At 40.4% G+C, this 22784-nt stretch overlaps 1 protein-coding gene across 1 annotated transcript in view; it reads left to right on the forward strand.

The window, feature by feature from the left end:
* Positions 1–10917: 10917 nt before the first annotated feature.
* fam151a (family with sequence similarity 151 member A) overlaps positions 10918–22784 on the forward strand; it is a 36022-nt gene continuing 24155 nt past the window's right edge. Inside the window, exons 1-2 of the mRNA XM_038304864.1 lie at positions 10918–11139; positions 11306–11469. Coding sequence (XP_038160792.1) covers positions 11087–11139; positions 11306–11469 — 217 coding nt within the window. The 5' untranslated portion in view covers positions 10918–11086. The remainder of the gene's footprint in view (positions 11140–11305; positions 11470–22784) is intronic.

The raw sequence follows: 22784 nt of genomic DNA on the forward strand, positions 1-22784 counted from the left end.
AGATTAGTTGTGATGTAAGATTTTTCTTTGTGCGGTCTCTGCTCTGTGGGGTTTTCGTAACACGGCAGGCCTTCCACCTGCAGGCGATGCAAACACCAGGAAACAATGGGAGACCTTCTGCACAGCTGATAGGTTTTATTTAGACTCAAAGATAAAGAAGAGGGGCTGTGGACGGCGAGACAAAGCACTCTGGATGCGTACAGAGAAAGCTTTCCAAAATGGAGATTAACAGAATTAGACGTCTCGCAAAGTTAAGGAAAATTATTAGCTAAATAATCTTTTCATATGCACTGGAAAAAACATCTAGAAATATGTAAAAATGTCTTAAATTAGGTGTATTTAGCCTTAATTTGAGTAGGTAAATCAGATTATTTGCCAATGGAATGAGTATTTTTACTCTTAAAATAAGATAATTAGATAATATGCAGTTGAAATAAAACAATGTCATTGTGTTTTCTTATTTTAAATGTAAATTGTGTTATTCTATTGGCAAAATGTCTCATTTACACCCTCAATTCAGGAAATGATGCAGTTATTTTAAGAATAAAATGACTCTGCTAGATTTCAATCTTTTCCAGTGTGTTTACTTTGTGTAAATTTTCAATTCAATTCAATTCAATTCAGTTTATTTATATAGCGCCAAATTCACAACACATATCATCTCAAGGCACTTTACAGTTCAACCAGATCATACAGTCAAATTGATACAAAGTTTTCTATCTAAGGAAAACCAGTTAATTGCATCGACTCAAATACAATCCCTCACACTAAGCATGCTTGTAGCGACAGTGGAGAGGAAAAACTCCCTTTTAACAGGAAGAAACCTCCAGCAGAACCAGGCTCAGTGTGAGCGGCCATCTGCCGAGGCCGACTGGGGTTCAAGGAGACAGAAGCAGAGATACAAAAAGCAACTGTAAAAGGCGGCCCTGTCCAGGAAACACACAGCCAGGCAGACAAGCTCCAAGGCAGCTCCCATGCCAGAGGACGAAGAGAGCACATCCAGCCAGTCACGGTCAGAGAAACAGGACCACACTGGAAAACAGGCCGATCTCCAACATCTATAAACAAGGGTGTTGATGGAAGCAGCACAGCTGATGTTTCTTTCCAGGATGACGTCACAGCCAAACAGGAACAGACGAGGCAAAGCTACTCTGAGGAAAAGCAGAGAGAGCAGAAGGTTAGAGATTGAACTAACAGATTCTGCAGTTAGGAGAACAGAGAGAGAATGAAGCAGAATGATGAAATGGGGGTCCCTATGTCCTCCAAAAGTCTAAGCCTATAGCAGCATAACTATAGAGATAGCTCAGGATAACCTGAGCCACTCTAACTATAAGCGTTATCAAAAAGGAAAGTTTTAAGCCTAGCCTTAAAAGTAGACAGGGTGTCTGCCTCACGGACTAAAACTTGTAGTTGGTTCCAAAGGAGAGGAGCCTGATAACTAAAAGACCTGCCTCCCATTCTACTTTTAGAAATTCTAGGAACCACTAGTAAACCTGCAGATTGAGAGCGAAGTGCTCTGTTAGGAACATAAGGAACAATCAGATCTCTGATATCAGATGGAGCTTGGCCATTTAAGGCCTTATATGTGAGAAGGAGGATTTTAAATTCTATTCTTGATTTAACAGGAAGTCAATGAAGAGAAGCCAGGATAGGCGAGATATGATCTCTCTTTTTAATTTTCATCAGAACTCTGGCTGCAGCATTTTGGATCAGCTGAAGGCTTTTAACTACAGTTTGTGGACTTCCTGATAGTAAAGAATTACAATAGTCCAGCCTTGAAGTAACAAATGCATGGACTAGTTTCTCAGCATCACCCCTGGACAGGAGATTTCTAATTTTTGTAATGTTCCTCAGATGAAAGAAGGAAATTCTAGAAACCTCTTTGATGTGGGATTTAAATGACAGGTCCTGATCAAAAATAACACCAAGATTTTTTACTTTATTATCTGAAATCAGTTTAATCCCATCCAAATGAAGTGACTGGCTAATCAGTTTCTTTTTCAGAGACTCTGGTCCAAAGACTATAACTTCTGTTTTGTCTGCATTCAGGAGCAGAAAGTTAAGAGTCATCCAGGTTTTTATGTCTTCAAGACAAGCCTGTAATCTATGTAATGGGTTAGCTTCATCTGGATTTATAGACAGATATAGCTGGGTATCATCAGCGTAACAGTGGAAATTAATCCCATGCTGTCTAATAATTCTACCAATTGGGAGCATGTATAAAGTAAAGAGAATTGGTCCTAGCACTGATCCCTGTGGTACTCCACAGGTAACCTTTGAGCGTGTTGAAGATCTATCATTAACATGAACAAACTGAATTCGATCAGATAGATAAGATTTAAACCAGTCTAGTGCTGTTCCTTTAATTCCAACAAAATATTCAAGTCTTTCTAAAAGAATATTATGGTCAACTGTATCAAATGCAGCACTAAGATCCAACAGGACGAGCACAGATACAAGTCCATTATCTGAGGCCATGAGAATATCATTAGTGACTTTCACCAGAGCTGTTTCAGTGCTATGATGAGCTCTAAAGCCAGACTGAAACTCTTCAAAAAGTTCATTATGGTGGAAGTGATCGCAAACTTGTTTGGCAACTACTTTCTCAAGAATTTTGGATAAGAAAGGAAGATTGGATATAGGTCTATAATTGACCAAGTCATCTGGGTCAAGAGACGGTTTCTTAAGCAGAGGTTTAATTACAGCAGCCTTAAAAGCTTTAGGTACATATCCCTGTAACAGAGATAGATTAATCACATCTAAAATGGAGGAGGAGATCAAAGGGAATACCTCCTTAAATAACCTGGTTGGAACTGGATCTAACATACAAGTTGAAGGCTTAGATGAAGACAATAATTTTGCTAATTCAGAGAGTTCAACTGGATCAAAGCAGTCTAAACCCGGTTCAGATTCCATGACTACCTCAGGTACAATCGCGGATAGAGGAGTGCTTATGATTTTATTTTTAATAAGATCAATCTTATTTATAAAGAATCCCATAAAATCATTGCTGCTAAGAGCAGGTGGAATGGACGGTTCAACAGAGCTATGGCTCTGGGTGAGTTTGGCAACTGTATTAAAAAGAAATCTAGGATTATTCTTATTCTCCTCTATTAATGAGGAGAAGTATGCTGCTCTTGCTTTACAAAGGCTCCTCTTATACAGCATTAAACCATTTTTCCAGACTAGGAAGGACTCCCGCAGGCCTGTGGAGCGATATTTTCTCTCCAGTTTCCTAGCATTTTGCTTCAAAGTACGCAGCTCTGCATTAGACCAAGGAGCAAGCTTTCTATTTTTAACGGTTTTCATTTTCAAAGGAGCTGCGTTGTCTAAGGCAATATGCAGAGAACTAGCAACCCCATCAACAAAATCATCAACCTGTGAAGGGGAATAAGCTATGCTTTTGCACTCTGCAGCACTGCTCAGCGACACAGAGGAGAGAGAAAGTGAAGCAGATTCTTTAAAATTTATATCTGCACTATCTGATAAAGATCTACTAAAATTGAACCTTCTTTTGGGGGAGGAGAACTCTGTTAAAGTAATCCTAAAGGTTATTAGAAAGTGGTCAGAGAGGACAGGGTTGTGAGGAAATACTGTTATTTCTTCACATTCTATGCCGTATGTCAGCACAAGATCCAAAGTATGAAAATGAGAATGCGTGGGACCACTCACACTCTGAACAAAGCCAATAGTGTCTAAGATAGCATTAAAGGCTGCTCTTAAGCTATCACCTTCAATGTCAGCATGGATGTTAAAATCTCCCACTATGATGACCCTGTCAGTATTTAATACCCAATCAGAAAGGAACTCTGAAAACTCATCTAAAAATTCAGAGTAAGGACCTGGAGGACGATACAAAGTTACAAAAAGAAGAGGTTTTCTTGCCTTGAAATTTGGATCAGGGAAATTAAGGGTTAAATGTTCAAAAGAGTTGTAGGTATTAATTGTTTTGGGAGTAATCAGTAAGTCAGACTGGAAGATTGTTGCTACTCCTCCTCCTCGCCCAGAACTTCTGGGTATGTGAAAATTTAAATAGCTTGAAGGAGTTGCCTCATTTATGCTCACATAATCCTCTTGCTGCAGCCAGGTTTCTGTAAGGCAAAACAAGTCAATGTGATTATCACAAATCAAGTCATTAACTAGTAAACTTTTAGAGGAAAGCGATCTTATGTTAAACAGACCGCATTTAATTGTTTTAACTTTTTCCCCAATTGGAGTTATTTTGATTTTAATTAGATTATCATGATTTACTCCTTTGGGAATCTTTGCTAATTTATTAGATTTTGGTCGTGGACAAGACACTGTCTGGATGGAGTAAAGAGTGGGTAACAGTAGAGAAGCTGCAGAGATGTGTGTTAAACTACAACTCTGCTTCCTGGTCTGCACCCTGGGTGGTCAGGGTTTTGGAGGACTAATAAATGTGGCCAGATTCCTAGAAAGAAGAGCTGCACCATCCAAAGTGGGATGGATGCCGTCTCTCCGAATCAGACCAGGCTTTCCCCAAAAGGATTGCCAATTATTAATGTAGCCCAGGTTGTTTTCAGGACACCACCTAGACAACCAGCGGTTGAATCACGACATGCGGCTAAACATGTCATCACTGGTCAGATCAGGGAGGGGACCAGAGAAAATTACGACATTTTTTTGGCAAACTTACACACCAAAGCAACACTAATTTTAGTGACCTCCGATCGGCGTAACCGGGTGTCATTACCACCAGCGTGAATAACAATCTTACTGTATTTAACCTTATCCTTAGCCAGTAGTTTCAGGTAGGATTTGATGTCGCCCGTTCTGGCCCCCGGCAAACATTTGACTATGGTCCCTGGTGTCTCTAACGCCACGTTTCTGACTATGGAGCTGCCAATCACCAGAGTGGGCTTCTCAGTGGGTGTGTCACTGAGTGGGGAAAACCGGTTAGAAACGTGAACGGGTTGGTGGTGACCAGTGGGCAGAGATCCACGACTACGCTTTCTGCGTACAGTTACCCAATCGCCTGGCTGCTCAGGCACTTTTGGAGGACAGCTACGTGGGGGGCCTACTTTAACTCCTGGATGTTCAACAGCCTGAAGCCTGGATTCTAACTCTGACACCCTCGCCTCCAAAGCTACAAAAATACTACACTTATTACACATCCCATTATCACTAGAGGAGGCAGAGGAATAACTGAACATCTGACACAGAGAGCAGGAGAGAGGAGAGGAAGAAGGAAGAGTTGGAAAAGAGTCAAGGGAGGGAGAGAGAGAAGCCATAGCAATGCTAAGCTAGCGCTAGCCTAGGCTAGCTACTCCTTGCTATCAGAAATAAAACCGTGTGAAACTGACAAGTGCTCAGTAGAAAAGTACAGCAGAAGGTGCTATGTTTTAAAGTAGTCAGTTAGAGTTACTTAGATACAGAGATATCACAGAGAAAATAACTTAACTTCAGATGGAGTTCCTCTGGACAGCTGCAACAGCTGCTAATCAAGCTAACAAGAAGTTAATGGCCAATACATGTTACATAATGCTGATATGTTTTAAACTGCATAAATTTAAAATGTTTATTTCAAAAAGAGTTTTAAACATTAATATAACATTAATGCTTATATGTTTTCTGTTAATAACAGTTGATTCAGTCGCGTAGCCAGAAGATTTTTAGGATGGCAATAACCTACAGTGGGGCAAAAAAGTATTTAGTCAGCCACCAATAGTGCAAGTTCTCCCACTCAAAAAGATGAGAGACCATATACCTCAACTATGAGAGACAAAATGAGGAAAAAAAATCCAGAAAATCACATTGTCTGATTTTTAAAGAATTTATTTGCAAAATATGGTGGAAAATAAGTATTTGGTCATTTACAAACAAGCAAGATTTCTGGCTCTCACAGACCTGTAACTTCTTCTGTAAGAGGCTCCTCTGTCCTCCACTCGTTACCTTCATCAATGGCACCTGTTTGAACCCGTTATCAGTATAAAAGACACCTGTCCACAACCTCAAACAGTCACACTCTAAACTCCACCATGGCCAAAACTAGAGAGCTGTCAAAGGACACCCGAAACAAAATTATAGACCTGCACCAGGCTGGGAAGTCTGAATCTGCAATAGGTAAACAGCTTGGTGTGAAGAAATCAACTGAGGGATCAATTATTAGAAAATTGAAAACTTACAAGACCACTGATATAATCTTCCTCGATCTGGGGCTCCACGCAAGATCTCACCCCGTGGGGTCAAAATGATCACAAGAACGGTGAGTAAAAATCCCAGAACCACACGGGGGGACCTAGTGAATGACCTGCAGAGAGCTGGGACCAAAGTAACAAAGGCTACCATCAGTAACACACTACGCCGCCAGGGACTCAAATCCTGCAGTGCCAGACGTGTCCCCCTGCTTAAGCCAGTACATGTCAAGGCCCGTCTCAAGTTTGCTAGAGAGCATTTGGATGATCCAGACGATGACTGGGAGAATTTCATATGGTCAGATGAAACCAAAATAGAACTTTTTGGTAAAAACTCTACTCGTCGTGTTTGGAGGAGAGAGAATGCTGAGTTGCATCCAAAGAACACCATACCTACAGTGAAGCATGGGAGTGGAAACATCATGCTTTGGGGCTGTTTTTCTGCTAAGGGACCAGGACGACTGAAAGAATGAATGGGGCCATGTATCGTCAAATTTTGAATGAAAACCTCCTTCCATCAGCAAGGACATTGAAGATGAAACGTGGCTGGGTCTTTCAGCATGACAATGATCCCAAACACACCGCCGGGTAACGAAGGAGTGGCTTCGTAAGAAGCATTTCAAGGTCCTGGAGTGGCCTAGCCAGTCTCCAGATCTCAACCCCATAGAAAATCTTTGGAGGGAGTTGAAAGTCCGTGTTGCCCAGCGACAGCCCCAGAACATCACTGCTCTAGAGGAGATCTGCATGGAGGAATGGCCCAAAATACCAGCAACGGTGTGTGAAAACCTTGTGAAGACTTACAGAAAACGTTTGATCTCTGTCATTGCCAACAAAGGGTATATAACAAAGTATTGAGATGAACTTTTGTTATTGACCAAATACTTATTTTCCACCATATTTTGCAAATAAATTCTTTAAAAATCAGACAATGTGATTTTCTGGATTTTTTTTTCTGATTTTGTCTCTCATAGTTGAGGTATATCTATGATGAAAATTACCGGCCTCTCTCATCTTTTTGAGTGGGAGAACTTGCACTATTGGTGGCTGACTAAATACTTTTTTGCCCCTCTGTATGAACTCTGGTCAAGCTAAAGATAAGACTAACTATACTTTCCTACAGCCTTTGCTAACAAATAGATGCATATATATAAAGATCCGTGCTTTCTAGATAAAAGGTATAGTGGATACAATTTTTTCAGGTGTGAGTTCTATAGCGAACAACTTTTCCATTGTCATTACTTCATGGGCGTAGTTTTGCATAGGGTCCATAGGGACATGTCCCTACAGAAATTTTGGACCGACCTACTTGTCCCTACCAAGTAGTTTGACAATGGTATTGTAATGGAATTGGTATAATTCCTGCTCTGAGTGGGTCGCTCTGTGAGCTAAAGACATGTTTTAGAGTCTCTATATGCCACTTAACGGTTAATTAATTACTAATTTTGTTGACATTTCAATAATCGATTATTCCAATGACTTGTTTTAGCCCAAGATAAAATACATGATATGGGTTAAATAGAGTAACTATACAATAAATGTAGTTGCTGTCCCTTGAATCTATTATTTTGCTTTGTTTCATGATACAGAGAGAATATTTAAAAGATAAGTGTGGGTTTTACCTCTGCACAATTGTATATCTTCAAAAGACAAAACAGGATAAATCCACATATAACAGACATATTTAGACTATATTTGGTTAAACAGGCACAGATTTACCTTCTGTTTTAGTCGCTGGTAATTTCAAATGCAAACCTTTTTTAAAGTGGAAAAAAGTCATAATTCTTCATTCATCAGAGCCGATGATGCTTCAAACATTGATAAAAAGCATCTAGTGTGTGGTAGTGCTTATAAAATAAAACAAATGCTGCTTTTCTCTTTAAACAAAATACACCCCGACTTTCACGTCAAGCATAAAAAACAGAGCATGCATAATTTTGCACAGGACCGATGACATCAGACCCATAGTGTCCCTACCAAAGTTTAAATCAAAACCTACGCTGTTGCATTACTTACCTACTTTTATCAGTTATCATTCTGCAGAAAATTGATATTTTCATTATTTAAGACGTTTTTATTAAAATAGGTATTTATCTATGATTTAGTTATTTATCTATAAAAAAACTGTAATATATGAAAAATGTAAATGAATATTCCACCTGAGAGTATTACTGCTGCCACCGTCTGTATTAGAGGGAGAAAAATGGCCCCCCATCTAGCTCCGCCCCTGAGTTGATTGCCAAAATATGACTGAAGAGTCCTTTTAAATTGAGTCACCTTTGTCTCCTTAGCCCATTTTTTTCATAAATCTAAAGAAGCTAGGTGGTCTTGATTGATCACAGAAGGTAAAGAATAAATAATCAAAATTCTTAATTTCTGATTCAGGAGAATCGTTTAATAAAATATTATTTTACCACGTACTGTTTTACTTACCCTGGATTTGCATTTCAAATTGCTTTGACTATAATTGCTCTTCATTAGTTAAAAGCTCATTTGACCTTATTTTAAACTAATTAGTATAAACTTTTGGTTTTTAAAACATAAAACCCATGACAAACGGTTGATTATTTAAACAGCGTTTAAATGCACAACTTTCATTTGACAGCCCCTGAGTGGGCACTGAATCTAAAGTTATTGCATAATATCTTTTTATTCATCCCTGTAAAGTTTAATGTTAACTGTTAATTCATTGTCTGGTTGAGCAACCATCTAACCGCCAACCATTATAGAGCAGCCCAGCATGAACTGGAAACATCACCTACAAGAAGACAAATTTTCCTACTATTTCAGGATGTGTCAGTAATAATAATCATAATAAAAAAAGGAAATATTCTTACATAATTGTACATGTACATTGTACAGCTCTCTGTTTTTGAAATATTTTAAAAAAATAGCCAAACAGGAACAGCCTCATCTGTTCCTGTTTGCGAGGTGGAAAGAGTACTAAAAAATTGTAATTGAGTAAAAGTATCTTTACTTTGCCTAAATTCTACTCAGAGTAAAAGTAAAATTACCCATCTCAAAATTTACTCAAGTAAAAGTATAAAATTGCTTCATTTAAAATGTAATTTGAGTAAAAGTTACTTAGTTACTTTGAGTTATGTAATGCAAAAAAAGGATGAGTCATGAATCGAATTGAGCACAAGGTGTTTTAATCGATTTCAAGGCGTATTTCAGTGACATCCACATTTGCAAAAGATCAGCTGGGCTAAAGAACATACTTCCTCACAGCACAAGGTCAGTCACAACCTGAACCCTAAAGTGCAAACAATTTTCAATCCTACTGTCCAACAGACAACACCATGATAACTAACTTACCGCCACATTTTTTCATAAGTTGGATGTTGATGTTTTAAAAGCCGAAAGCTCCGTTTTTCTGGGCAGCCACATGTTGCTCTGCATTATCACATTGTTCCCTTTTGTGCATTTGAAAACAAATAATCCGTCCAAATATGGCCGAGGGTTTTACTGGCTTTCGTCTCCAGAATATGTTTCCTCTTCAGGCCTTTCCTCATCCATACTCCCTAATTTGTGATTAGCAACTGCCATCTTCCGAAGCGCAGCACTGGATTATGAGACAATACAAAGGGTAAATGCAAGGCAGGGCCACATTTAATGTTTTCACCATCAGTATTTTTTTTTCCACTCGGTAACGTGAGGGGGTTTTAAATGTAGCAAAGTAAAACTACTTAGGTTAAAATTTACTCGAGTAAAAGTAAAAATTACATATTTCAAAAACTACTCAGAAAATTACAAATTACTCATAAAAAGTACTCAGTTACAGTAACTCCATCCTGGAGAGAAATATCAGCTGTGCTGCTGCCATCAACATCGGCCTGTTTTTCCAGTGTAGTCCTGTTTCTCTGACTGTGACTAACTGGATGTGCTCTCTTCGTCCTCTGACATGGGAGCTGGCTTGGAGCTCGTCTGTCTGGCTGTGTGTTTCCTGGACATGGCCGCCTTTTACAGCTGCTTTTTGTATCGCTGCTTCTGTCTCCTTGAACCCCAGTGGGCCTCAGCAGATGGCCGCTCAAACTGAGCCTGGTTCTGCTGGAGGTTTCTTCCTGTTAAAAGGGAGTTTTTCCTCTCCACTGTCGCAACAAGCATGCTTAGTGTGAGGGATTGTATTTGAGTCAATGAGTCGATGCAATCAACTGGTTTTTCTTAATTAGAAATAATTTGAATCAATCTGACTGGATGATCTGGTTGAACTGTAAAGTGCCTTGAGATGACATGTGATGTGAATTGGCGCTATAGAAATAAACTGAATTTAATTGAATGTTATGATGCTTTTATCAGTCTATCTTCCAGCCACAAAACCTGCAGATCTCAGTTTTTTTTGTTGTGCAATTTCCTTCATCCAAGCCAAAAAAAGATATAAAACATAAAAGAAGAACTGTACTTTAAACCGAAGTTGTTCCCAGCAATTAGAAATCTTGTAATAAAGCCCATGAGAAAACCAAAAGGTTGTTTTTTTTTGCCTCCATGTTGCACTTATCCATAAATGCAAATTAGATACAGCTTACGGTTGTAAAGTGATAAATGTCACCCACTGTAGGGGTTGGCTTTAATCTGGTTAGTTGCTTCACTAACACCTAAAAGAGAGTCGAGGCACAAAATCAATAATTTTTAAAGGTTCATTATTTCATTGCATTTAAATCCATAATTTAATCATTCTTATAAACTTGGGACACAGAAAAAACACCAATTAATTTTCAATTTAAGAGTCTGAGAGTATCTGCATTGCAGCTAGGGGCCTCACACTTTCTCTCAAGATATGAGCAGAGCAGAGATAGCCTGTGATCCTATCCACTTAATGACCCTGGACTTTGTTATTTAGATAAACTGCTTATAAATAGGAGGCATATTCCTACGTTCTCTCAAAAGCTGCATGTTAGTCTCTTTAATCATAAAGGAAGCTAAAACGCTGTGAAATGGGAGACATAGAGGGGAACCAGGAAAGAGAGGAGGCGAGCAGTCAGAGCAGGTAGGTGTCAGATTTGTTAACATTATTAAAAAAAACCATATGAAATATTTAGGACGATGGATGTACAGCTGTGATCTATAAAGGTAAAGCTGACCAGCCTTAAATGTTTTATTATATATGCAAATTAATTCAAAATGTTCTGTAAAGCTTTCTGCTTTTCCTCCAGGAGCAAGGCTGATCGTGGAGGTGGGGGCCAAAATCAAAAGCAGGAACCAAGCATTTATCTGGGCTGTCTGACCAAGAAACAGCTGATAATCTTATCAGTGGGTGTTGGACTTGTTATCCTCCTCATCATCGTCATTGTCCCTGCTGTGATTCTCACCAGACCAGGTACACCTCTCAGATTCTGTACTTTTACTCCAAATGACTGACAATCATCTGTACTGCCAAGAACCTATTAATGCTAAATCAAATGGTAACTAATTCCATGACAATTACAATCGCTGCAAAGGTGTGATAAGAAGTACAACGGCAGAAGTGGGAATAATCTAAATCTGAGATAGCTTCTAGTTAAGCACTACTATATTCTAAAATAATAATTAATTGCCTGCAGCCAGCAACATGTGACATCATCATCATCATCTTTCATTTAGTACCAACTAGGGCTGGGCGATAAGACGATACATATCGTACGGACGATAGAAAAGTGTCTATCGTGCTAATTCTATTCTATCGTTTCTATCGTTTCTAACACAATTGTATCTCGTATTCATGCAATTATTTCCCATGGTAGACTACGACAATCGTATTAGTGTAGCCACGTAGCCTACACACAGCTTATAAGTGATAAACAAGATTTTTTTTTTTATCCACAAAGAAGCGGCGTCCTGTGGTTTTTGCAACATGACGCTTCTTTACGGGTTTTTGACTCACACGCGGGTTTGCGACATGCTTTACGTTACTTAACTCCTGAGAGTTGGAGACGCAGGAGGTTGAAGTATTAAACCTGTGGTCGCAACAAACAGAGACAGCTACGCAGGCAACCCAAGATAAAGACACTTTACCAAAAAGAGGGGGCACATCTGTGATTTGGTTACATTTTGGATTTAAGAAGTCCAACACGGAGCAGACAACATTTGCAAACTATGCTACAAGACTGTTCCCTTACCCGACGGAAACACGACAAACCTCTTCTAATACCTAAAGAAGAACCACAGTAATTTAATTTAAATACCTGTAGGATTTGAAAAAATGTGAAGGATACTGTAGCCATATTTCCACCTCATCTTATGCATATATATTGTTGCACTACAATTTATTTTTCTAATTTGTGACAGTTCTATAAATGTAAAAGTTGAAAAAGTAAGCAATTATATTATTTTGTCATATTTTTCAGAGATTTGCTGAAAATGTACTTAATTGGAGCATATTGCGATATATATCATTATTGTGATATAAAATAGTTCATATCATGATATATGATTTTTTCCATATCGCCCAGCACTAGTACCAACACTGATTATTATGCACCAGGGGCGATCCTAGAACCAGAGGTTTAGGGCTGCTGAGCACCCAGAGAGCTGTCAGGCCAGACAAGATTCATTTCACTGTTTTCTACACATGGTTTTTAAACTTGTTGAGTGCATTTTGCCAATAAGTGAATCCATCATTCACTAATGCATCATATCTGAGTGTTATGGTTCTTCCCATTTGTTGTGACTCTGAGTTTTGTTTTTATTTTCCATGGTATTCAAGCATTCTTTAGTTGCTCTCTGTTGCCCCCTTGTGATTGTTTTCTTTCCCCTTGGATTCCCTCTTGCCAGTTCCACCCACACCTGCTCCTTATTCAGCTCATTAGTCCATCCTTTGTTCTGTTCTCCTTAAATACTCCACCTCTGCAGTCACTCAGTGCTGGTTCCTTCTCATTGCTGTATTTGTCTGCTCAGTTCGTCTCTCCCCGGCTCCTCAGGCTCGTTTTCCCCTGATGTCTCCATGGTTTTGGGTTGTTTAATATTTTAAGTTGGATTTCTGGATTTCTGCCTCTGCTACCTATGGTCTGCAATTAAACCTCTCAGAACTCATCTCTGCTTCACTCGTCTCTGCATCTGGGGCCTCGAGCAACCTCACCACCCATTGTTGACACTGAGATGTGTGCTGGAAACCTGACCAGCAAAGCAAAAAGCAGCAGTTTTTAGAAGAATATTCCAACCAATTAAAGCTTTTAAATCAACTCATTTCATGGAAACTTTTGAATCAGTTTTCATGAAATTAGTTTTCTCTTTTGTGTACCAAAATTACTATTAAATATAGGCTCTGAGAGAGATAAGTAAGACACCTTCTGTCAAAATGATTGATGACTAATGACCTGACCTTATGACCTTTTGACCCCCCCCCCCCTTCCGGTCCCCTCCCCCACAAATGATTTATGACCTATGACCTTTTGACCTCACCCCTCCCCCACAAATGATTTATGACCCACCCCTCCCCCACAAATGATTTATGACCTTACCCCTCCCCCACAAATGATTTATGACCCACCCCTCCCCCACAAATGATTTATGACCCACCCCTCCCCCACAAATGATTTATGACCCACCCCTCCCCCCACAAATGATTTATGACCTTACCCCTCCCCCACAAATGATTTATGACTTATGACCTTTTGACCTTACCCCTCCCCCCCTTCCGGTCCCTCCCCCACAAATGATTTATGACCTTACCCCTCCCCCACAAATGATTTATGACTCCATCACCCACCCTCCTTCCCTAAGCTAACCAATGAAATTGGAAAAAAATTACCAGAGCAGCTTGAAGTAGGCGTAAAGAACGAGATCCGTTTTTCCGCCTGCAAAGAAATGGAGGACGCGATGGGAGAATTCGGGATCGAACCTTTGGTGAAAGATGCTTCAACTTCGACAACCCAGGACGCGATGGAAGACTCTGAGACTGCGCTGTCTGTGAAAGATGCTTCAACTTCGACAACCCTGGACGCTATGGAAGACTCTGAGACCACGCCTTCCCCAGACATTAGACCGGCCGAAGAAATGGAGGTGAATAAAAGATCTGCGTTGCCGAGCGGAACATCTTTATTATCCGAGACGCCAATTTCTGTATTCCAAGCTTCGAACCACCCCCTCGAAGCTCCCAAGAAATCATCGTTGTATCTATGCCGGGTTCAGCACCCTCCCTTAGAAACACTGCATGAAGAATGGTCTTTAGAGGATTCTGGCATGGTTGGGGCGTGGGGATACATCTTCAAATACGAATCCGGTGAGCTCTACCTTTACCAACTGGATCAAGAAGAGAAGCTCACACCCTTTTCCAACACATGCAACCTTACCTATAATGACTGGGCAGTGCTGAGGTTGGTGGTCCCCTACAATACAGATTTAAGCGGGGAATTGGCTACACCAGATCGGTCAGAGTTGATCGGTTTTCCATCCGATGTTGAAATCGTCAACGGAGAGATGCTTTTTAGCGCAGTTTGGGAAACAAAATCTACCACAAATGGGTCCTGGTCTCTCCGAGCGAGCAGGCGACGTAGCTACGAGGCTTTTTCCCCCGACCTGTTTGTTTTAGAAGTTTTCAACATAGAAAGCGGGATCTTTAGGACCATGCTGGCGATACCTTTTAGTGTATGGCGCCAAAAAATGATCGAAATTGGGGATCGGATTTCCAACCTGTTCCGGAGTTCGCGCTGCTGGCTTGACATTCTGACTGTGAAAAAAACCCTCTTTTAGACACGCCCTCCATTCTCCACCCTATATATATTTAGCGGGAGGAGGCATACCGGCACACATCTTTTCAAGAAGAGGCGAACCTACAGCTGATAGAATGGGGTCGTACTGGGATTTATACTCTCCTATTTCCCCCACACCATTTCTCCCACCTTCACCACCCTACCCTCCATCACCGGTGCTTTTTCCAGACGAAGCTAATCATCCACCATCACCAGCGCCTTTTCCAAGCGAGACTAACGAAGCAAATAACCTGAAGGAGGAAAAGAAATTGCTTCCCACTCTTTCCGAGTCTGAAGAAGACAGGGCGGCGGGAGCCTCACCTGATTCGTCCGAAGACGAGCAAACCAGCCTCATCGTGCATCCGGCGCAGACTCCACCGATTATAAACGGGGAGGTGGATGAGGAATGGATCTTTTCCTCTCACATTGCTATAGTAAAAACAGCCGTGCTTCATTTGCTTAACAACGTCGCTTTGGAATATAATCGAGAGACTTGTTACGGATGTCAAACAGACCACCCGAGTCAACTACAGCATCATTGTCTCGAAGCATTGAAAGAAGAATTCTATCAGACTAACTTTATCACGCTTCAACGTCGACTCAAAACACCGCAACTCATTCCAGCCATTCAACATCTGATGAAAGAACGCGGACAAGAAGCGGAGGATTTCAGGGTGAAGATAATTGTGGAGACTCTTTTGTACGAACTCAGATCTTCGTTCGGACTGTGTGCTGCTGTTGAAGAAGTGTATCGGAACAACAGAGAAATTTACAAAATCAAACAACTCTGTGCTATTTCAAACATCTTTGGTCGCACTGGATGAATGATGTGCTATTTAGTTGCTTGTTTGTCTTCTGTATCACTTGGAAGTGATTGAAAAAAAAAGAAAGAAAAAAGATAAAAAAAATAAATAAATAAACGTTTTTGATTTTACATTTCAAGTTTTTACATTTTGTAGATGTGATTTGAAAAGTTTTTGTTTTTTACATTTCAAGTTTTTACATTTTGTAGTTTGTAGATGTGAATTGAAAAGTTTTTGTTTTTACATTTTGTAGTTTGTAGATGTGATTTTTGTTTTTTACATTTCAAGTTTTTTACATTTTGTAGTTTTGTAGATGTGATTTGAAAAGAGTTACATTATGAAGAATTTTTTTGGTTTTTGTGTTTTTGTGTTTTGTTGTTTTACTCATTTAACCGATGTAAATAAAGGAGAAAAGAATAAAAAAGTCTCGTTATTTTTTGAGTGCTGGTGTAAGGAATAGGATGTCTGACCGGGAAGCTATAAGAAAAGTCTACTATAACCCTTCCAATCCTGGAAGTTTTGGGGGAATAGATAGGTTAAGGAGAGCTTTGCAGAATGAAACTGGGGAAAATATTAAGGTAGCCGAGGTTGAAGATTTTTTGTCGGAGCAAGACGCTTACACTCTCCACAAACCGGCAAGACTTCATTTTCCAAGGAACAGAGTTTTTGTCTCGGGGCCGATGAAACAATTTCAGGCAGATCTTTGTGACATGCAATCTTTAGCCGATCAAAATGACGGATACAATTATTTATTAACGGTAATTGATTTGTTTTCCAAAAAGGCTTTTGTCCGAGCTCTTAAAAAAAAGACTGCCTCAGAAGTAGTAAGGGCGTTTGAATCGGTGTTTAAAGACAGTAAAATTCCTAAGAAGATTCAAACCGATGCAGGGAAAGAATTCTTTAACAAAGACTTTAAGGCCTTAATGAAAAAATATGGAATTATCCATTTTGCGACAGCCAGCGATGTGAAGGCCTCCGTCATAGAGCGATTTAATCGCACCCTCAAATCGAGAATGTGGCGATATTTCACCGCTAATAACACACGGAGATATCTGGACGTGCTTCAAGATCTTGTAAAAAGTTATAATGAGTCCTTTCATTCCAGCATCAAAATGTCCCCTATGGAGGTTTCCTTTGAAAATAAAGACCAAGTCCTGAGGAATCTTTACGGTCGGAAGGTGGGGAGAGAAAGAAAGAAGGCGGCAAAGAGGAAATTCAAGAAGGGCGACCCGGTTAGAATTTCAAAGTTAAGAGGGGTGTTTGATAAGAAATACGAACAAAGCTTTACGGATGAAATCTTCACCGTATCCGAATGCGTCGATCGTTCTCCTCCTGTGTATAAATTAACGGACTATGATGGAGAGCAGATCGAGGGGTCTTTTTACGAAGAAGAAATACAGAGAGAGATATTAAAACGACGTACGCTCAGAGGTCAAAAACAAGTGTTTGTAAAATGGAAGAACTGGCCGGAGAAATTTAACAGTTGGGTCAGAGCGGCAGACTTGAGAGATGTATAAAAAACCCCTGCATTGAACCCACCCCCGACACTTTACCATGGATCCGGTGAGCGATGACGACGGATTCTATATTACATTACCGTCTAACAGCAGCGTGGACGTATTTAAAAATAATACCGGATCTAGTTTCCGCGTAAATTTGGGGCGGCATATAAATTTAGAAGGTAGATGGCAGGTTGCCTTGGTAGAGATTTCATATCCCCACACGTGGTTAAACGTCCCTGCAGAATCGGCCTATTTTGAATGGCGGGAAGCTGGACGGGAGCAGTTCTTTCGGCAGAATATAACGCACGGATATTACGATGACATGTCACAATTCAAAACGGAGATTGAAAACCATCTGAGAAAAATAGAAAGTGATATATATTTAAAGTTAAATATGATCGAAAAAAGGATATTTTGTCAAGCAGGGGGTCGGTACAATATACGTTTTCATCCTCCTATAGCGTACATGTTGGGGGCAGAGCCGGGGAAATGGATTTCGGCTAGTAAAAGAACCCTTCCTCACCCTTTTGATCTAAAAGGCGGTATGGATCTTCTGTATTGCTACAGCGACGTAGTCGCTCCACAGGTGGTGGGCGACGCTTATGCCCCTCTCTTATGTACCGTGAAAATAGAAGGCCGATACGGCGATATTATCACACAACATTTCAATCCTCCTCACTATTGACCCGTTTCAAAAAATCATATAGAAAATATCCACGTAGAAATAAAATCCGATCAAAACGTACCGATTAATTTCACCTACGGAAAGACCGTCGTTAAACTACATTTTAGACCCGTCTCTTCGAAGCCTATGAGGAGAAGAGACATACAATACAACGTGTAATTTTCACCGATCATTCAAGATATATATTTCTGGGAACAACGTTCATATCGTCACTTCACCGTAGACTCCCCTTCTGAACTATTTTACCCCGCTGCATCAGAGAGAAGCAAATAAATAAAAAAAATCACACCATGGCGCGTATCGGATTGAATACGGATCCCCATAGGTTTATACATTATTACCAAAATCAGGTCGGAGGCGATTTAGGAGGATTCAGCGGCGCTCCCGTGTTATACGGGCGTGGGATCGGAGCCATATTTTCAAGATTATTCAGATTTGTCTCACCCCTATTTAAAAGCGGATTTTCTATAGCTAAACCTCATCTTAAAAGAGCGGCGAGCGGCATAGCCTGGGACGTGATCGGAAAAGCTATGAAGAAGATATCCGGAAATGAACAGGATGGTTCGGGGCTGTTGCTTTTATCGCGACGAAACAAAAAGCGTCCGCCCGGAGAACGTGTTTGGAACTTTCAAAAACACAAGAGCGTTAAAAGAAAGAAATCATTAGGAAGAAGCAAGGCTAAGAGCAAGAAGTCTGTCAGGAGCGGAGATATTTTTCAGTGAGGAGGAGAAGACATGGCTCTACTGCATCAAAAGTCCCCGGAATGCAGTTTGACGGAACTGGACTTATTTTCCGCTCCGATGACGCAACTGTCTATAGAAGATAAGGTTTATACAGAAATTCATCCTCTCTCGGCTCTTACAGAGACGGGTCCTATCGAATTTTTTATCTGCGGCGAAGGCGATAAATATTTGGATCTAAACGACACACTGATCCACCTACGTCTCAAAATTACTAACGCGGATGGTAGCGACCTAGCGCCGGACGCTCCCGTCGGATTAATTAATTATCCTTTAAATACCATTTTTAGTCAGTGCGATGTGACCTTGGGAGATAGACTTATTTCCCAATCCAGCGCTACTCATCCGTACCGATGTATAATTGAAACGTTGCTCAACTATTCAGAAGATACGTTAAAGAGTCAATTTAGCGCAGGCCTTTTTTTTAAAGATACGGCCGGTGCTATTGATTCAATCGTCACCACCAACGGACCAAACCACGGATTGAATCGGAGAGCCGCTTTTACGGCAGAATCTAAAGAGGTTCATCTGATAGGAGCTCTGCACGGGGATATATTTTTCTGCGAAAGACTCCTTCTGAATTCTGTTGATATGAGAATTAAATTAACACGAGCCAGCGACGCGTTTTGTTTAATGGGGGCTCGCGATTCTACTTTTCGACTAAAGATATTAGGGGCTTCTCTTTTTGTGAAAAAGGTCTCAGTCTCTCCCGCCATACGCTTAGGTCACACTTCGGCGTTGATGCGCGGTAATGCTCTTTATCCGTTGTCGAGAGTTAATGTGAAGACGTTTTCTATCCCGGAAAATTCAAGAATTTGCAACCAAGAGAATCTATTTCTGGGGGCCATATCTAAATATGTGGTTCTGGGCTTAGTACATCACGAGGCCTTTACCGGGAGGAGAGATTTATCCCCCTTTCACTTCAGGCACATGAATTTAGAGTTTCTGGCGCTTTGCAGAGATGAAAAACAGATCCCGGCTAAAGCTTTTCAACCCCAGTTCAACGGCGGGAACTCTGCGAGGGAATTTTACAGTATGATTACCTCCACGGGTCGTCATTTGAAAGATCATCCACTCGCCATCACTCGACAGGACTTTGATAACGGATACACACTTTTTGTTTTTAATCTTAATCCGGGAGGCGATATCGAGGCCCTATCTCCAGTGTCTCACGGTAATCTGAGGCTGGAAATGCGCTTCAGAGAACCGCTACCTCACACCACTACACTCATTGTTTACGCCTGTTACGATTCTATACTGGAGATTGACTCAAAGAGACAAGTTTTGGTGGACTATTATTAAATATGAATAATCATCAATTGAATTCCTTGCTCTCTCATCTCCTCTGCGACGTGTTTGGAGGAGTCTGGGCCTGCGATCAACTCAGCCAGCTGCCACGCCATCTTACGCGACCGCTATACTTTATCGTTAACACCCACCCTTCACACATGCCGGGGGAACACTGGTTGGCTCTGACCCTGGAAAAGAACGGAAAATCTACTTTTTTTGATTCTTACGGCTTCCAGCCTAATTTAGGCTTCTACCCTCCCAGCATTTTTTCATTTTTGAAAGAAAGATCGTCTAAAATAATGTACCACGATCAGCAACTACAGCACATTCTTTCCATCGTTTGTGGTCAGCATTGTGTATTCTACCTATGTCATAGAGCATGCGGTTTTTCAATGAGCGAAGTGTTAAGCTTGTATGATGATGATGTTTTAAAAAATGATGTAATGGTTTCAAACTTTGTCAAAAAATATCAACGATGTATTCAAAATCATACATTCGGCTCCTTTAACCAGGGCACGTGTTCTTTAAAAATGTTTAAAGATTGTTATAAATTGTGATGTTTTGCAGAAAATAATCGAATGAATGCTTGAAATAATTTCAATAAATTTCTTTATTGATAATCAGAGAGCGTACGGTGTTATTTTTTAAAAGCATAGATTATGGGGAAAAGGTGATCCAGGCGGATGGATTTCTTCTTCTTTTCTGACGCTCGGTCGTTCTTTTTTCTTTTCTCGCTTCATCCTCCTCCTTCGTTCCGGAGAAATGAGGAGAAAGAATAAATTTCTTTCTCCTCTTTACCGTCGGTGTCTCTTCCTCCTCCTCCTCCTCTGTTTTTTCTGTTTCGATCTTGAGACGACGGTATTGTTCACGCGCGTGTGGGTTATTCACAGACGATACCGGTATGTTTAATCGATCCAAAGTACTGAGGAAATATTTCCATCCCGTTGGTTGTAATGTCTTTTTTTTATAAGGGAGTGTAAGGTTCTTTATTAGATCTATTAAATTGGACCCTTTGACGGGGCGGTCTTGAAAAATAAATTCTCCTTTCGAGGTCCATCCCCCATTATGCTGAGAAAGTTTTCTTAAAATGTACTCGGCATTTTTCCGCTCCTTTTGTGGAAGGCTTTTTATCACTTCGCCGGCTGTTTCATCCATTTCGGACCGCTGGCCTGAATCGATTACAGGTACGGAGACCGGCTCGTTTTCTGCCTCCTCGCGCCGGAGAGAAATAGTCATACGAGGTTCCTCTAACCGACCTTGCTTGATCAAGGTCAGATACCGCTGTAGCAAAGCCTCATATTTCTTTATTTTTTCGTATGGGGTTAACCCGGATTCATTCAAAACCGCTTTCATTTTCATATCCAATTCTTCCTCGGCCGTCTGTCTAATAGAAGTATCCGGCTGGCTCAGACGTTTAAACTGGTGGGGTGAAACCAGGTACATTTTTTGGGATGATCTAAGAGCCATTATTTCCTGGCAATTCCAACCAATAATTCACCCAAAAGAGGCGCTAAAGCTCCCAAGATTGGGAGAATAAAACCCCCTTTCTGAGATTTGAGGGCAGTCCGCTTTCGTTTTATTCCTACCCGTTTATCCGCCAGTAGTCTGACTATCTTTTTTTGCTTTTTCAATTTTTGATGTTGAGAAGGAGATAACTTGATATTTCCTTTTAAAATATTGAGAGAAATTTCGCACAGAGCTTGGAGAAAGTCGGGTGAGCAATGTGCCAATATATCTTTACGTTTCTGAGGAGTAGCGTGGTACAGAGCCTTTAATAAAGGCCCGTTTCTTTTTATACGGGCGGACATGATCGATAGGAACCACCTTACTTTGATCTGGGGAGATAGATGACGGGCCACTGGTGAGGAAGTAATCCTGTTCTCAGTCTATACTCATCTGGACATTTTGGTGTAAGATCTACGATTAAATATCCAAAAGGCTGACTGGTAGCGTCTTCAAAACTCTCCAGGAAAAAATCCTTCTGGGATGGGAAAATTTGGCGGGCTAATATATTGATTTGGAGTTTATCTCTCGGACTTTTAAATAGAATCATATAATTAGCATTCAAGCTAATGGTTCGACTAAACTTTCCTTGCTGAAACACATTTTGCGTAATTAGTATTACGCTCATGTTGGCGTGGTGTCGAAACTGTGTGAATATCTTGGCCACCTGTTCACTTTCTCCAGCCTGAAAGATGAGGTCGTCTAGAATTACCAGTTGAGATTGATCCGGAGGAAATAATTCCTCGTCTTGAAATGAAGATGGGAGACCGTTCACAAACTTGATTCTTTTATTTCTTCTTTGCAAATCAGCGTACAAACTTTGAAATGAAGTATAAATCCAGACAACATTTTCTGGTACACAGTTTAATACATCTTCAAGATTATCCATCAACATTTTGACAAAAAAGCTTTTACCCGCTCCAGACGGGCCAGAAATGATTGCAGAAAAAGGACAGTTTAGTCTAAAATCAAAATGAACTTCTTTTGGCTCAGTAAAACAAGACATTTTTTTTTTTTCCCACTACAATCTAGTAGCCAAAAGGAAGGGTTTTACCGCAATTAAACAGTCTTCTCTTGTCATACACAACCCGAAATGATTTCATGAATGATGCATTCTTCAAGTGAAACCCGCTTTTATCACGTGAGCATTTTCGGTAACAAGAAAAAGTAAAGTTTTGTACATCAACAAACTGTGAAAAATAAAAATGCAGACAAACATAAAACCAATGGTACTTATCCTACAGTTGAATTAGCACGGTCAAAGGTCACTCTAAAGAAAATAGAGTTTGGTTGGGGGGTATGCAGAGCAGAATTGGGCCGGCAGATGAAGCAAAGTGTGAACAAGCAGTGAGGATCTACAGCAGAGGTGGGGGTTGGTTTTCATGAGCATCAGCACACAATGCAGGGTAAAATTTCTTCTCAGAAATATACTTGTTTATGAAT

Source organism: Cyprinodon tularosa, unplaced genomic scaffold (assembly GCF_016077235.1).
Source record: "Cyprinodon tularosa strain WSP-4 unplaced genomic scaffold, ASM1607723v1 ctg545, whole genome shotgun sequence".
NCBI classification, from domain to species: Eukaryota; Metazoa; Chordata; class Actinopteri; order Cyprinodontiformes; family Cyprinodontidae; genus Cyprinodon; species Cyprinodon tularosa.